Source organism: Mustela nigripes, chromosome 3 (assembly GCF_022355385.1).
Source record: "Mustela nigripes isolate SB6536 chromosome 3, MUSNIG.SB6536, whole genome shotgun sequence".
NCBI lineage: Eukaryota > Metazoa > Chordata > Mammalia > Carnivora > Mustelidae > Mustela > Mustela nigripes.
The window spans coordinates 138,498,612-138,513,133 of NC_081559.1; the positions used below are offsets into that span (position 1 = coordinate 138,498,612).

The following is a 14,522-nucleotide window of genomic DNA, read 5'->3' on the forward strand; positions in this document are numbered from 1 at the left end:
AGAACTGACCTCCATCTCTACTCCTACACTCCTTGGTATATATTCTATTTAAAGTGGCAATGAAATAGGAATTTCCTCCAAAATAATGATTTTAGCACTTCACAAGTTTTAGGTATTTGAGAAGTTTCACTATTCAGAACCTCATTATCTAGGAGTACTACACTGAGGTGGCATTAAGTCTTATCATTTTGCCACTAGTAACTTATTTACCCATCTCACCAAGTCGGAAGTCTGGAAGTCATCCTAGAATCTCCTTTTCTCTAACTCCCAAAGATTAATCATTCACCACAGTTAAACAGCTCTCAGAAAAGTTCTTCTATCACCATTATCTCTTGCCTGAGTATTAACCCATTATGTAAACTAACTGTGCCTCAAATTATAATGATCAGACTTAGGGCTTATGTTTAGATATTTAACATCTTGTAATATATTCTATCTTTATGGTACTAAAAGACTGCAAGGACAACATGTCAATGCAAAATCAAAGAAGTGTTCTTTTCAACAAATCACTTGCCCCCTCACAATATCATTCAATCATCTTATCTAGGAATAAGTGCCTCCAGTTATTCCAGTTCTCCCACACCCCATGGGCCTGGGTTAGATTTCCAACCCCTTTTCTGCTAACATCTATTCATAAAAAACAATGTTAAGTTCTCAGAGTATAAAAGCAGCAAAGCTCTAATCTCAATAAAGTAAAATGTTCATAAAATCTTGATTATATTACAGATAACATAAAGGAACAAATCTATTCACATAATTACAATGGATTTCTTTATAAGTTTGTATTTAGTCAAAAGTCACTAATTTAGTGTTTTGCTATAATCTAAAAATATAATAAAAAAAAAAAAGGCAGTTACCTGAGGAGAGTCAAAGGGATATCGACTACTAAACTTAAATAGAAGTTGAAATTTTTCCCCTTCATATAAGGTACCTGGTGCACCTTCCATGTCTACAATCCACCTAGAATAAGGGGGGGGAAAAAAGCAAATTAAAAACTTCTGGTAAGAACTGGGCTGAGAAAGGGAACACTGAAGACTTGCTTTATACCAGGCATTGAGATAAGAGTCATTCATGTGCAACAGCATACTTCATCCTCCCAACAATTTTAACAGTAGGTATTAACACCCTTCTCTGATGCTCACAGGTTAAGTAACCAACTCAAAGTCAGACAACTGGCAAAGGACAGAGCCAAATTTTAATCCAGGTCTGAAAACACAAAACGAAAACCCAACTCAAGTGTGCTGACACCAAAGTCAATTTTGATGACTTTACACTACCTTATTTTTCCCAAAATACTATTTTTGCAATGATTAAAGATTTTATAGGTAGCATCAAACTAATGAACTGCCTTTCTGATATCATTTTAGAAACAACAGTCGAAGTAGGTATCAACAACAACTAGAGAATCATGGCTATTAGACCTATCTTCTCATCAGTATTCTAGAGACGAAACAGGAAAAAGGATAAGCTAACATCAGTCCCCTTACTTTGATGGCTATTCAAGGCTCTATAATGCCTTTCCTTTGTCTCTCACGTTTCAGTTGTTTCCTAAAACTCAAAAGAGATTTTTAAAAAAATTTTCATTAACATATAATGTATAGTTTGTTTCAGGGGTACAGGTCTGTTAAACATCAGTCTTACACAATTCACAGCACTCACCATAGTACATACCCTCCCCAAGGTCCATCACCCAGCCCCCTCCCCTCCAGCAACCCTCAGTTTGTTTCCTGAGATTAAGAGTCTCCTATGGTTTGTCTCCCTCTCTGTCCTTGTTCTATCCCACTTTTTCCTCCTTCCCCATGAGCTTCTGTCTTGTCTCTCAAATTCCTCCTATCAGTAAGATCATATGATATTTGCCTTTCTGTGACTGACTTATTTCGTTTAGCGTAACACCCTCTAGTTCCATCCATGTTGCTGTAAATGGCAAGATTTTGTGGGCTTTTTAAAAAAATTTATTTATTTGACAGACAGAGATCACAAGCAGGCAGAGAGACAGACAGAGGAGGTGGGGGAAGAAGGCTCCCTGCTAAGCAAAGAGCCCGATGTGGGGCTCGATCCAAGGAGATCATGACCTGAACAGAAGGCAGAGGCTTAAAGCACTGAGCCACCCAGGCACCCCTTGTGGTTTTTGATGGCTGCATAATATTCCACACGAAATCTATCTATCTCACATCTTCTTTATCCATTCATCTGTTGATGGACATCTAGGCTCTTTCCATAGTTTGGCTACTGTGGACACTGCTGCTATAAACATTCAGGAGCACATGCCCCTTCAGATCCCTACATTTGTAACTTTAGGGTAAATACCCAGTAGTGCAATTGCTGAATCATAGGGTAGCTTCTCTATTTTCAATCTTTTGAGGAACCTCCATAAAGTTTTCCAGAGTGGCTGCACCTGCTTGCACCCCCACCAACAGTGTAGGAGGGTTCCCCTTTTCTCCGCATCCTCGCCAACACCTGTCATTTCCTGACTGGTTAATTTTAGCCATTCTGACCGGTGTGAGGTGGTAGGTATCTCACTTAGAAGTGATTTCTATAGCCTCTTTATAAGCCTACTTTGTTTCCACATAAAATAATAATGAATATACATCTGTTTATAATTACAATCAATCCCTTGCTCACTTATTAGTAAGTCCTATGCCCAACATGGGGCTTGAACTCACAATACTGAGATTGACAGTAACATGCTCTACTGACTGAGCCAGCCAAGTACCCATATCTCTTCTCTTATAAAAAAAAAAAGGGGGGGGGGTACATTTCTCACTCTGCCCCTCCCCTGCTCATGCTCTCTCAAATAAATGATCTTAAAAATAAATTAATTAAATTAATTAATTTTAAAAAGGGAAAACTGGGACATCAGGGTGGCTCAGTTAAGCATCCAACTCTCTATTTCAGCTCAGGTCTGATCTCAGGATCCTGACATTGAGTCCTGCATCTTAAGCTTGTTTAAGATTCTCTCTCTCTCCCTCCCTGCCACCCCCCTCCCCAACCCTGCTGGTCATGTATGTGTTCTCTAATAAAAAAATAAATAAATAAAAATTTAAAAAGGGGAGTAGAATAAGGATTATGGTGGCAAAGATGGTGGGGCCACATTGAAGCAAAAGTGGACTAATCATAAGACTCCTAATGAAAGCACTGGCCAATTCCTTTCATCTTAAACTTTTTAGGTATAAAAATTTATTACTTTAAGTACAGTATTAAGGAAGTAATATTGAGAATACAGTGTTGAGGTTCTAGTCATCACCCCACATACTATGGATTAGTATAATAAATGTGCCTGTTCTTAGAAAGCAATCAGCTAACACATGCATGCCTTTAAAAGGATAGCTATCATGTGTGGTATGCTGAATACCACACATGATATGACCATGAAGCAATAGTTTACATTGAATTACACAGGTCTGTCCATTCGCGGTGGCCATGAGTAAGCTGTTTTACTTTTGTAAAAAGTAAAACTATTGTTTTACTTGTTTTAACTATTTCAATTCTAAAACACACATTTAAAACAAAGTTAAAAGTTCATTACAAAAGGACACTCATCTCAAAGTGTTGCAAAGATAAATGGCATTACATATGCAAAACACGTAGTACTTTCCTGATATCAGAACCAGTACATAGTAAATTAAATATAATGCATAAGCTGCATTAAAAACAAATAAAAAACGAAAACGTGTTCTCCTTACAAACTGGGTCTTTGCTAGCCATCAAGATCCCCCTTCATCCCTGACATCTACTATGCACAATGACTATTCCAAGGAAAAACCAGAGGACTTCCTGGTGCTCTTTCTTTAAAAGTTGATTTGATTTGTTTGATTGAATGAGTGATGAGCTAGTAAGAGCAGGAGAAAGAAAAGAGGGGAAGGGAAAGGAAGGGTCTCAGGCAGCTCTGGGCTCAACCTCAATGCAGGGCTTGATCTCAGGATCTTGAGATGATGACTTGAGTCAAAAACCAAGAGTCCAGGGGCGCCTGGGTGGCTCAGCGGGTTAAAGCCTCTGCCTTCGGCCCAGGTCATGATCCCAGGACCCTGGGATGGAGCCCCGCATCGGGCTCTCGCTCAGTGCAGAGCCTGCTTCCCTTCCTCTCTCTTTGCCTGCCTCTCTACCTACTTGTGTTCTCTGTCAAATAAATAAATAAAATCTTAAAAAAAAAAACCAAAAACAAAACCAAACCAAGAGTCCAGCTTTTTAACCAACTGAGCCACCTGGGCACCCCCTCCTGGTGCCATTTCATTCTCTTTATAAGGCAAATTTTAGGTCAGAGACACCTGGGTGGCTCAGTCTGTTAAGTGTCTACCTTTGGCTCAGGACATGATCCTAGGTCCTGGGATCAAGTCCTGAGTCAAGCTCCTTGCTCAGCAGGGAGCCTGCTTCTCCCTCTGCCTGCCTTTCCCCTTGCTTCTGTGCTGTTTCTCTCTCTGACAATAAATAAAATCCTGAAATAAAAATTTTAGGACAAGGACGCCTGGGTGGCTCAGTGGGTTAAGCCACTGCCTTCGGCTCAGGTCATGATCCCAGGGTCATGGGATCAAGTCCCGCATAGGGTTCCTTGCTCAGCAGGAAACCTGCTTCTCTCGCTGCCTCTGCCTGCCTCTCTGCCTGCTTGTGTATACTCGCTTGCACTTGCTCGCTCTCTCTCTCTCTCTCTCTCTGGCAAATAAATAAAAATCTTAAAAAAAAAAAAATTTTAGGACATACTGTACCATAAATTTACCTGTGATCTATCCAAATACAGCTTTTAAATAATAGCTAAGCAAATATCTTAGTAATCCTTCCAATATCTGGGTGAGACACGTCAAAGGTGGCATATATTTTCAACATTGTGCAGGATAATTTTAAATAACTTTTTGCTAATTGAAAAAGCAATATATGTTCACTATAGAAAATTTAGAAAGGTATAAACAAAAATCACCCAAATATAATCACTGTTGAAGTACTTTCAGTACATTTCATTCTAGCCATTTTATAGTTTATCAATGGAATTGATAAATTATATGTAGTTAAACTATGTTAAATTATGTGTACACTTGAATCAGTTGGTTAAGGGTGTGACTCTTGATTTCAGCTCAGGTCACTATCTCAGGGTCATGGTCCCATGTCGGGCTCCATGCTGGGGATGGAGTATGCTTAAGATTCTCTCTCCCTCTGCCCACCTCCCCCTTGCTCTCTCTAAAAAATAATAATAAATAAAATTTTTAAAAAAATAACAAAACAAATAAACAAAAATAAATCCTCAGTGTTTATGAGTCCAATTAAGGGCACATGCCTCTGAGGATGAATAAAATGGGAGAAGTCTCAGTTCTTAACTTCCAGTGAGTAGTTATTGTTCTAGGGTTCTAATGTTTAAACAGTTATTTTTCATGCATTCATAGCTCCTAATCAAAGAAATGGCCAACTATTCCCCTCCAAAGGAAAAACTAGCTCCGTTGGATAAATTACGACAGGATACACACCAATATGGTCTCTCTCAGGGATTTTCAAAGGGATTATGTTTATACAAACTTTCTGCATTTCATGCTGACTACAGGCTGTAACTCAAGGGATGCCATTCCATGGTCTAACTTTGAGAAACCATTTCCCTTTTACTGACATTTAAATTGCTTCTAAATTGTCTCTAGAAATAGTAATATTGAAATGAGTATAGTCAGTTCCAAGTTAACCTTTTTTTTTTTTTTTTTTTTTTTTTTTTTTAAGGCAAGCTCTATGTCCACCAACATGGGGCTTAAACTCACAACCCTAAGATCAAGAATTTCATGTTCTGGGCACCTGGGTGGCTCAGTGGGCTAAAGCCTCTGCCTTCGGCTCAGGTCATGATCTCAAGGTCCTGGGATCAACCCTGCATCAGGCTCTCTGCTCAAGCAGGGAGCCTGCTTTCCCCCTCTCCCTCTGCCCGCCTCTCTGCCTACTTGTGATCTCTATCAAATAAATATATAAAATCTTTTAAAAAATAAATAAATAAAAGAATCGCACATTCTACTAAATGAGGCAACCAGGCACCCCTGGGTTAATCTTTCTATGTCTCTGTTCCTTCCTTAGTTCAGCATAGGGGTTTATTTATTAGTTCAAAGGATATGATATGCTTTTTCAAAAGGTCTTAATACATGCTACAAAACTGTCTTCCAGAAAGCTGAACGTGCTTTTTAAAAAAATCATCATTCTTATTCCACTTAAACATACCTTTTAAGATCTAATTTTTTAAGACTACTTTTATATCCTGGAAGACAGCCAAAGATAAAAAAAACTTTTGTGACTCATTTACAGTAAATTATTTTAAAAGAAAAACTGTCTGACAAACATCTCTAAAAATGACAGGTTTATTCTACAACAAAGATACTGCAGTTTTGGTAGTTAAACAATTTGTGGTAAAATTGCTTGCCAATCTAAACAAATGTTTCCATTTGTACAAATGTAAAACATTCCTTTAACCATTTATAAATCATTATATTACGTGGTTCTGAAAATGGGAAAGGCTGAAATAGGAAGCACTTGATTATTACTGATGAAAATGGAATATAATCTGTTCATTATACACAACCCCCCCAAAAAATCTTCATTTAATTATATAGAACAAATGTCATACACTCTAAATATGTTCTCCATTTTCAAATTTCACTTGAGAGAAATTAAAAAATCAATCAAGAGTCACAACAAGAAACAGAAGAACCTTAAATGAATATTACTAAGTAATAGAGGCCATCTGAAAGGCTACATACTGTAGGATTCCAACTATATGAGGGTCTGGGGAAGGGAAAACTACAGAAACAGTAAAAAGATCAATGGGATGGGTGATGAGTAGCTGGAGCACAGGCGATCTTCAGGGCAGTGAAATATTCCACATGATACCATAATGATGAAACATGTCATTGAACATTCACCCAACCATACAGCACAACGAATGAATTACAATGTAAACTATAGACTCTGAGGGATTACGATGTGTCAATCACACCTCCTCAATTATAACAAATGTCCCACTCTGGTGGGGGATGTTGACAATGGGGGAGGGTTGTGCATGTGTGAGAGCAGAGGGTATGTGGGCAATCTCTGTACCTTCTGCTCAATTTTGCAGGGAACCTAAAAATGCTTGAGAACCCAGCCATGTTTTAAAAAGATTGTTAAAGAGCTAGATATCCGTACTCATTTTCAAACAACAATATATCCATCCAAACATCAATAGATCCATTCTTCACATCTCTGTTTTTAAAAAGCTTGAATTGTCATAAGTATGGACTCAAATCTCAAAGTCAAAGCTAACTAAAATTACTTCTCTAAAAGGATAAATATGTCCATGAATTCTGGTCACTTTTCCTCTCTGGACCTAGAATATATCACTATTTGAATTATTCTTTTTGTCCTATAATTTGGTTTACTGTATACTTTTTTATCTTGTTGCCTCCTCTCTCTTTCATGTTTCTGAAGATTTTAAGGAAAGGTTCCATTATTTTAAATCCCTCTCCCCACGCCCCATTTCAGAACATTTAGCCTTGTCTAACACAACTATAAAGTCAAAAGAATGGTAAAAATAGACTGTACTGGGTTGTGAGATCTTAGAATGATACTTTAGAAAACATTTCAGGGCAACTCTGTCGGGACCCTTCTCACTTGAGAGCTTTTTCTGTGTCTTCACTTAAGAAACTTCTATCGCTTGGGGGGCCTGGGTGGCTCAGTGGTTAAGCATCTGCCTTCGGCTCAGGTCATGATCCCAGGTTCCTGGGATTGAGACCCACATCAGGCTCCCTGCTCAGTGGGCAGGAAGCCTGCTTCTCCCTCTCCCACTCCCCCTGCTTGTGTTCCTTCTCACTCTGACTCAGCAAATTAAAAAAAAGAAAAAAAAAATAGAAAAAAAAAACATTTCAAACTAATTGAAATGCTCATCTTTATGAGAGGACACATATGTCTCTCTCCACTCTTCTTGGTTTCATATCTGAAAAAGACTTCTTTGTGCCCAAGGAAGGAGCAGAATTAGACCATTTCTGTGTCTTCCTTCTATGGTTCACTTTTCTATCCTCATGAAGTTTCTTATCTATTAAAAGAGGCTGCTGAAGAGAGTCTGGCATTTAGTTACCGTTCTGTACAGGGCAATTAATGCGTTCAGGGATTGGAGACACCTCTTGACTATTATTCTCTTCAAACCTCTACATGTGGTTTTGAAAAATTTGATAAACAACCTCATGCCAAACTGCTCTATTTTAGATGAAGATCATTTCATAAACAAAAGTCAAGCCAAAGTTTTTATATGCTGCCTCTTTAGTAGGAAACATTTTAAAATGTTACTAACCAACATATGGTTGGGGAAAAAAAAGGTTAACAAATCATACATCATACGCAATGTGTATGATGATACTATTATGGGAAATACAAAATGGGAAATACGAAAGCATAGGATAAGATCTATTTATTTACCTCTTGATGGAATAAAGTGGTATGAAACATGAAAATTCCACATTTAAAATTTTTTTTAAGATTTATTTGGGAGAGAGAGCAAAGAGAGGGGCAGAGTGAGAGACAGCAAGAGAGAATCTCAAGTAGACTCCCCACTGAGTGCAGAGCCCAAAGAGGGGCTTGATCTCATGACCCTTAATCAAAATCAAGAGTTGGACACTTAATCAAATGAGCCATCCAGGTGCCCCCAAATATTACATTTTTAAAAATAAGTGTATATTCATGCTTTACACTAATAATAAAAGAAACAATGACTTCAAGAATTAAATACTTACTGTGTAATTGAATTCTGAACACTCTTTTCATTTAAAGTCATTCCGGGAGGTGGGTCATTTTGCAAAGCCAACAGTTCTTTCTGCAGTCGTTTCTAGAAAAGAATATCAACAGTAATTTGTACTAAAAAAAAAAAAAAAAAGACAATATAAACATCCTTCTAGTTTCCATCTGAAATCCTTGAGTAAATTTCTTCCAAATGCTCACACCTTTTCTTTTGCAAGAACTTTTCATCTTGTATATATCTTATATACCTCTTTAATTTTTGTTTGCCCTGTAATTCACAATCAAAATATTTCTAAATAGATTTGTAAACAATGATGCTGTTAAGTGGTTACGAAAAGCAGACCACTACCTACAAAACGTCACTGCTACTCCACTGAGGTTATAAGATCTCAGCCCAGATTATAACTGCTTAAAAGTTTCAGCAGTGTTTCCTTTACTACTTTCCAATTATAAAAACCACACTTCTCCATCATCCTTTAAAAATGTCACTTTAGACATACAAGCTTGCCAAAAAACTATACAGTAACCACATATGCAAAAAGCCTTTTGAAAATGTTTTGAATAATTTTAATTTACAATTTACAGCCCATATTTGTTTTCATTTTTAAATAGGATACCTACACACAAACTTTCAATTCCAGAATATAATGTCAGGACCTGATATATAGTTATTTTTCCACACATTAGATGCCCCCAAATGGCTATATTTTACATTCTTGTTTATACAGTTTTTATTGCTCACTCTTCCCATGTAATCACTAGTGGACATTCTTTCCCAGTATACAACAAAGCAACACAAAAACCACAGAAGCCCACAGCTTATGGGTTTAAAAACCAAATAACTAATGTTATTAGAACTGATGTAACACTATAAAGACTCTTAATGAGCATCTTTTCTTGCATTAAAGTAAACAAGCATGGATATCTGTTCAGAACTCAACAATTTTCCATTTAAAAGCTAGCTTGTAGTTTTTCTGGACAATGAAATATTACTAACAATATAGCATGTTTCTAGATCTTTTCAATGCTGGATACTTTCAAGTAAGCTTAACATCATCCAACACCATTACAGGTTAGAAAACTTTTCCCTTCTTTCTTGAGAATCACTGCACAAGAACCTATTAATAGGCACATACTTGACCCACAGACAGCTAGCTATCTATGGACCATCATGTCTTTGCTTTGTTCTCTGCAGCCCTTCTGCAATTACGTTCTTACATTTGTCTGGCTGCCTCCTTACAAGGAGGATGGACAATGTTGTTGATCACAGCAAACCCAGGGCCTTAAAACATGCTCAAAAACATTTGCTAATAAATCAATACAAATTATCCAAAAAACCCAAAACAAAACAAAACAAAATCTCCTAAATGGCCCTTTAAATGGCCAAGAATGAAAACTTCCCTTGGATCTTGCAATATCACAATTGCTAATAACAATGAAAATAAAGTATCGGCTACTTGCAATTTCTGACGTCAGTTGCCTCCCAAAATGTAAAATAATTACAAACTGAAAAGTACTTAAGAGAAATTTTAACTACCTAAAATGTAAAAAAAAGCTGCCTGCCTAAATAACTTGTTTTGAATAAAGGAATGTAATTGTGATAAATTTTTGTTAGAACAAGGTTTTTAATTTATTCCACTTACAATAACAAATGTGGGTTATATGATCAAGTAAATGTTTTTATTAAGTTTTTTTTTTTAAAGATTTTTATTTATTTATTTGACAGACAGAGATCACAAGTAGGCAGAGAGGCAGGAAGAGAGAGAGAGAAGGAAGCAGGCTCCCTGCTTGAGCAGAGAGCCCGATGCGGAGCCCGATCCCAGGACTCTGAGATCATGACCTGAGCCGAAGGCAGAGGCTTTAACCCACTGAGCCACCCAGGCGCCCCTTTATTAAGTTTTTAATTTTAATTCCAGTATCGTTAACATACAGTGTTATATTAACAGGTATACAATATAGTGATTCAGTGATCAAGTACATTTTTAAAAACACTGGGTACAAAATGGAGAAACTATTTTCTTCAATGCAGGCCTTCTCAGAGACTTCTTTTTTATTTTATTTTTTTTAAGATTTTATTTATTTATTTGACAGATCACAAGCAGGCAGAGAAAGAGGAGGAAGCAGGGTCCCTGCTGAGCAGAGAGCCAGCCCGATGTGGGGCTCGACCCCAGGACCCTGGGATCATGACCTGAGACGAAGGCAGAGGCTTTAACCCACTGAGCCACCCAGGTGCCACTCAGAGACTTCTAATATACTAACTAGCACATGATTCTCCAAGGGGAAGAAGATAACACAGAGGCTTCCAAAAGTAACGGAACCCCCTTAGTGTAAAGCATCTTGGGAAAATCTTGTTTCAATAACCACATTTTGGGGATCTTGAGAACCTCACTGAAACAGGGAAAGCAATCTCTAATTATCAAATCAAGGGAAGTTTATTTGCATAGCTACTAACTGAAACAGGAGGATAAAAAGGTAAGCTATGAAGAATTTTACTGGCATAATTAACCCTAGGTCTCCTGAATATAGTGATACAAAAAAGAAATGTTTTCCACACCCTGATACTACTCCTTACATGTTCTCAAGAGACCTGTGATGACCAAACTCTAAGAGCAATCTCCAATTAACTCTGTTTCCTTATATTCACATTTTTCTGTAGTTCCTTCCAACACTGTACCAAAACTGTCAGTGACCAACAGAATATAGCAGAAACAATGTTACTCCCAAGATTAGGTTCTAAAAGACTATGGCTTACATTTTGGTCACTCTCCGCAGAATCATTTGCCATACTGTGAACAGCCCAATTCAGAAGCTCACATGCTAAGATTACTGGCCTCCTGGGGCACCAGGGTGGCTCAGTGGGTTAAGCCTCTGCCTTCGGCTCAGTCATAATCTCAGAGTCCTGAGATCGAGCCCTGCATTGGGCTCTCTGCTCGGCAGGGAGTCTGCCCCCCCCCCTGCCTACTTGTGATCTCTGTCAAATAAATAAATAAAATCCTTAAAAAAGAGAGAGAGAGAGAGAGAGAAAAGAAAAGAAACAGTAATTCCTTGGAGAAGGCAGGACATTTATTTATTTATTTTTTTAAAGACTTTGTTTGAGGGAGAGTGTGCTTACGTGCGCACATGCAGGCAGAGGCAGAGGGAAAGAAAGCAGCGGACTCCTCACTGAACACAGAGCCCAATCCCAGGACTCTGAGATCAAAACCTGAGTCAAAGTCAGATACTTAACTGACTCAGCCACCCAGGTGCCCCAACATGTCTTTAAGTAACCAATCGGTCCTCTCAAGGGTCCACTGGATCTTCTAAGCAACTGGTTTTAATCAGTTATACTCAAAAAGAAAACAAAACAAAAACAAAAAAAGGGGGGGGGGGACTGAATCTGAGTTTCCTGAATGTGGAACCAGAAGCTAAAAGAGAAAGATCTAAAAAATTTGATGTAAAAATAAAAAAATAATTCCTACTCACTTGAGGATATGAAGAACGACTGTAAACTAGAGATCACACCATGTAGCCTCAATCAACAGAAAGCTATTATCTCATGAGGAGATAATAGCTAATAGCTTCCTAATTTGGAAGACAAAACTTAGAAAAAGCAAAAGAGAAATACAAAAGCAATGATACCACTCGTTGTGAAAACTATAGCATGGCAATGTGGTCAGCTTTCCCAGACAGTACTGAAAATGGCAGCTACAGAATGAGGTAGCTGGAAATAATGGGAAATAGCTGCAAAAGGTAACTACTGTAAACAAAGAAGCAGGAAACTACCCAGAAACCACTGGGTGAGGAAGAAGCCAAGAAATTAGAGTTCTAGTGGTTCTTGACCAAATATCACCCTTTTCTGTACCTAAACTGGTGAGGTATGGGAAAACTAATTACATATATTGCAAATGTACCATGTTCTCTGAATCTAAGAAACATCATCATAAGATGCACCATTATCTTACAGAACACCAGAAAAGGAAAACTTCTGCCAATTAAACACCATTGGTAAGATATCAATTCCAGATGTTTAAATATTTTTTAAATGTACATTTAAAAATCTATGAACATTATATTAATAAAAGTTTAATTTCTGAGTAAGTTAAATATGGCTAAAATGATTCTTTTTTCAATATTTAACACCTAACCAAAAATACATGATCTCAATCTTTAAATATACACTTTATTTCCAGAATTTACATAACAGCAGTACACAGACATCTTCTCCTCCCTGACTAAAAGGCCTGAAGTTACTAGCAAGAGAATTTCTTTTTCTCTTCTTGTCCATCAAAAACAGGCAGGCCCAGAACCTAAATGTTTGGAAGCACCTCAAACACAGAATAAATCCGAAAACTCATATATCTAAGCCTCATCTTACATTGGCTCGAGTCTGGAAGACTCAGGAATTTGAGCTGTGAGAGATCCTGGTGGATTTATATACTCAATAAGAAAGATCTTGATACATCTAGATACCCTGAGAAGCAATGCTTATGAACACTTTCAGAACTGATTTGGCTTGAGGCACCTCACTGGCAGACAGTAGAACCTGCGACTTTTGATCTCAGGGTGGTAAATTTAAGCCCCACATTGGGTGGGGAACCTACATAAACCACAACCACCACCACCACCACCAAACTGGTTTGGCTTTTCAGTGGCTCTGGCTTGGTAGATCAGCCATGAATGCAAATAACTCAACCCCACCCTTCATTACCTAACAAAAGAGTCTGTTTACTTTTGGTGGATACGCCACATTATTTTTGTTTAACCCTAATCATCTTCAGTGATAGTACTACAATACTACAAACATTTATTGCTTCACGTGTTCTTAAACTATAATCTACTGCCTCACTGAAACCAGCTGGAGAAATATGTTATTAAATTATCAAGGAGAATTTCTCCAACTCCTCATTAAATGAAAAGCATGGCCTGGTACCAGGTCCACACACCACACTTTGTGTAGCACAGGCTTAACCATAAAGTATTATCCTAACAATGTGATCTCTGCCTCTTCAGCTACTGTCATTTTCATCAATGTCCACTGTTAAATATTATTCCAGTTTTTGCTTTTTTTTACACAGCTGAGGATGATGGGTATGATAGTATTTTTTTTTAAATACTACTATGGTTGTTCCATAATGCACACTACTGTTTAAGCTGAAAAATACCACATCAAATGAAATGCACCAAGTTGCCAGTTGTGAATGCAACATAAAAGTTCATACAGGAAACTGAAAGTGCTAACTCAGTGAATACACAAGTGGTAAGAAGTTAAACAGCCTTATTGATGATATGGACAAAGTCTAACTGGTCTGGATTGATCAAAACAGCCACAAGAGCTCCTTCAATCAAAGCCTAATCCAGAGATAGGCACTAACTCTTTAAATCTGTGAAATCTAAGAAAGGTGAGGAAGCTACAGAAGAAAGGTCTGAAGCTGGCAGAGACTGGTTCATAAGGTTTAAGGAAAGAAAAGAAGCTGGTTCCATAACATGAAAGTGCAAGGTGAAGTGGCAAGTTCTCCAGAAGATCCAGCTAAGATAATTAACGAGGGTGGTTCACTAAACAACAGATTTTCAATGGAGATGAAACTGTCTTCTATTAGAAGAAAATGCCATCTAAAACTTCCATAGCTAGAGAACATAAGTCAATGGCTGGCTTCAAAAGCTTCAAAGGACAGGCTGACTCTTGTTAGGGACTAACACAGCTGTGGACTTTAAGCTGAAGTCAATGCTCATTGATGATTCCAAAAATCCTAGAGCCCTTCAGAATTATGCTGAATCTACTTTCCCTCTGTTCTGTAAACAGAACAACAAAGCCTGGATGACAGCAC

The 14,522-nt window shown here is 37.8% G+C and overlaps 1 protein-coding gene across 1 annotated transcript in view; it reads right to left on the reverse strand.

The window, feature by feature from the left end:
* The window catches only part of UBE2W (ubiquitin conjugating enzyme E2 W), an 82,521-nt gene that overhangs the window by 32,221 nt on the left and 35,778 nt on the right, over positions 1-14,522 (reverse strand). Inside the window, exons 2-3 of the mRNA XM_059394731.1 lie at positions 8,715-8,806; positions 858-960 (exon numbers count right to left, since the gene is read on the reverse strand). Coding sequence (XP_059250714.1) covers positions 858-960; positions 8,715-8,806 — 195 coding nt within the window. The remainder of the gene's footprint in view (positions 1-857; positions 961-8,714; positions 8,807-14,522) is intronic.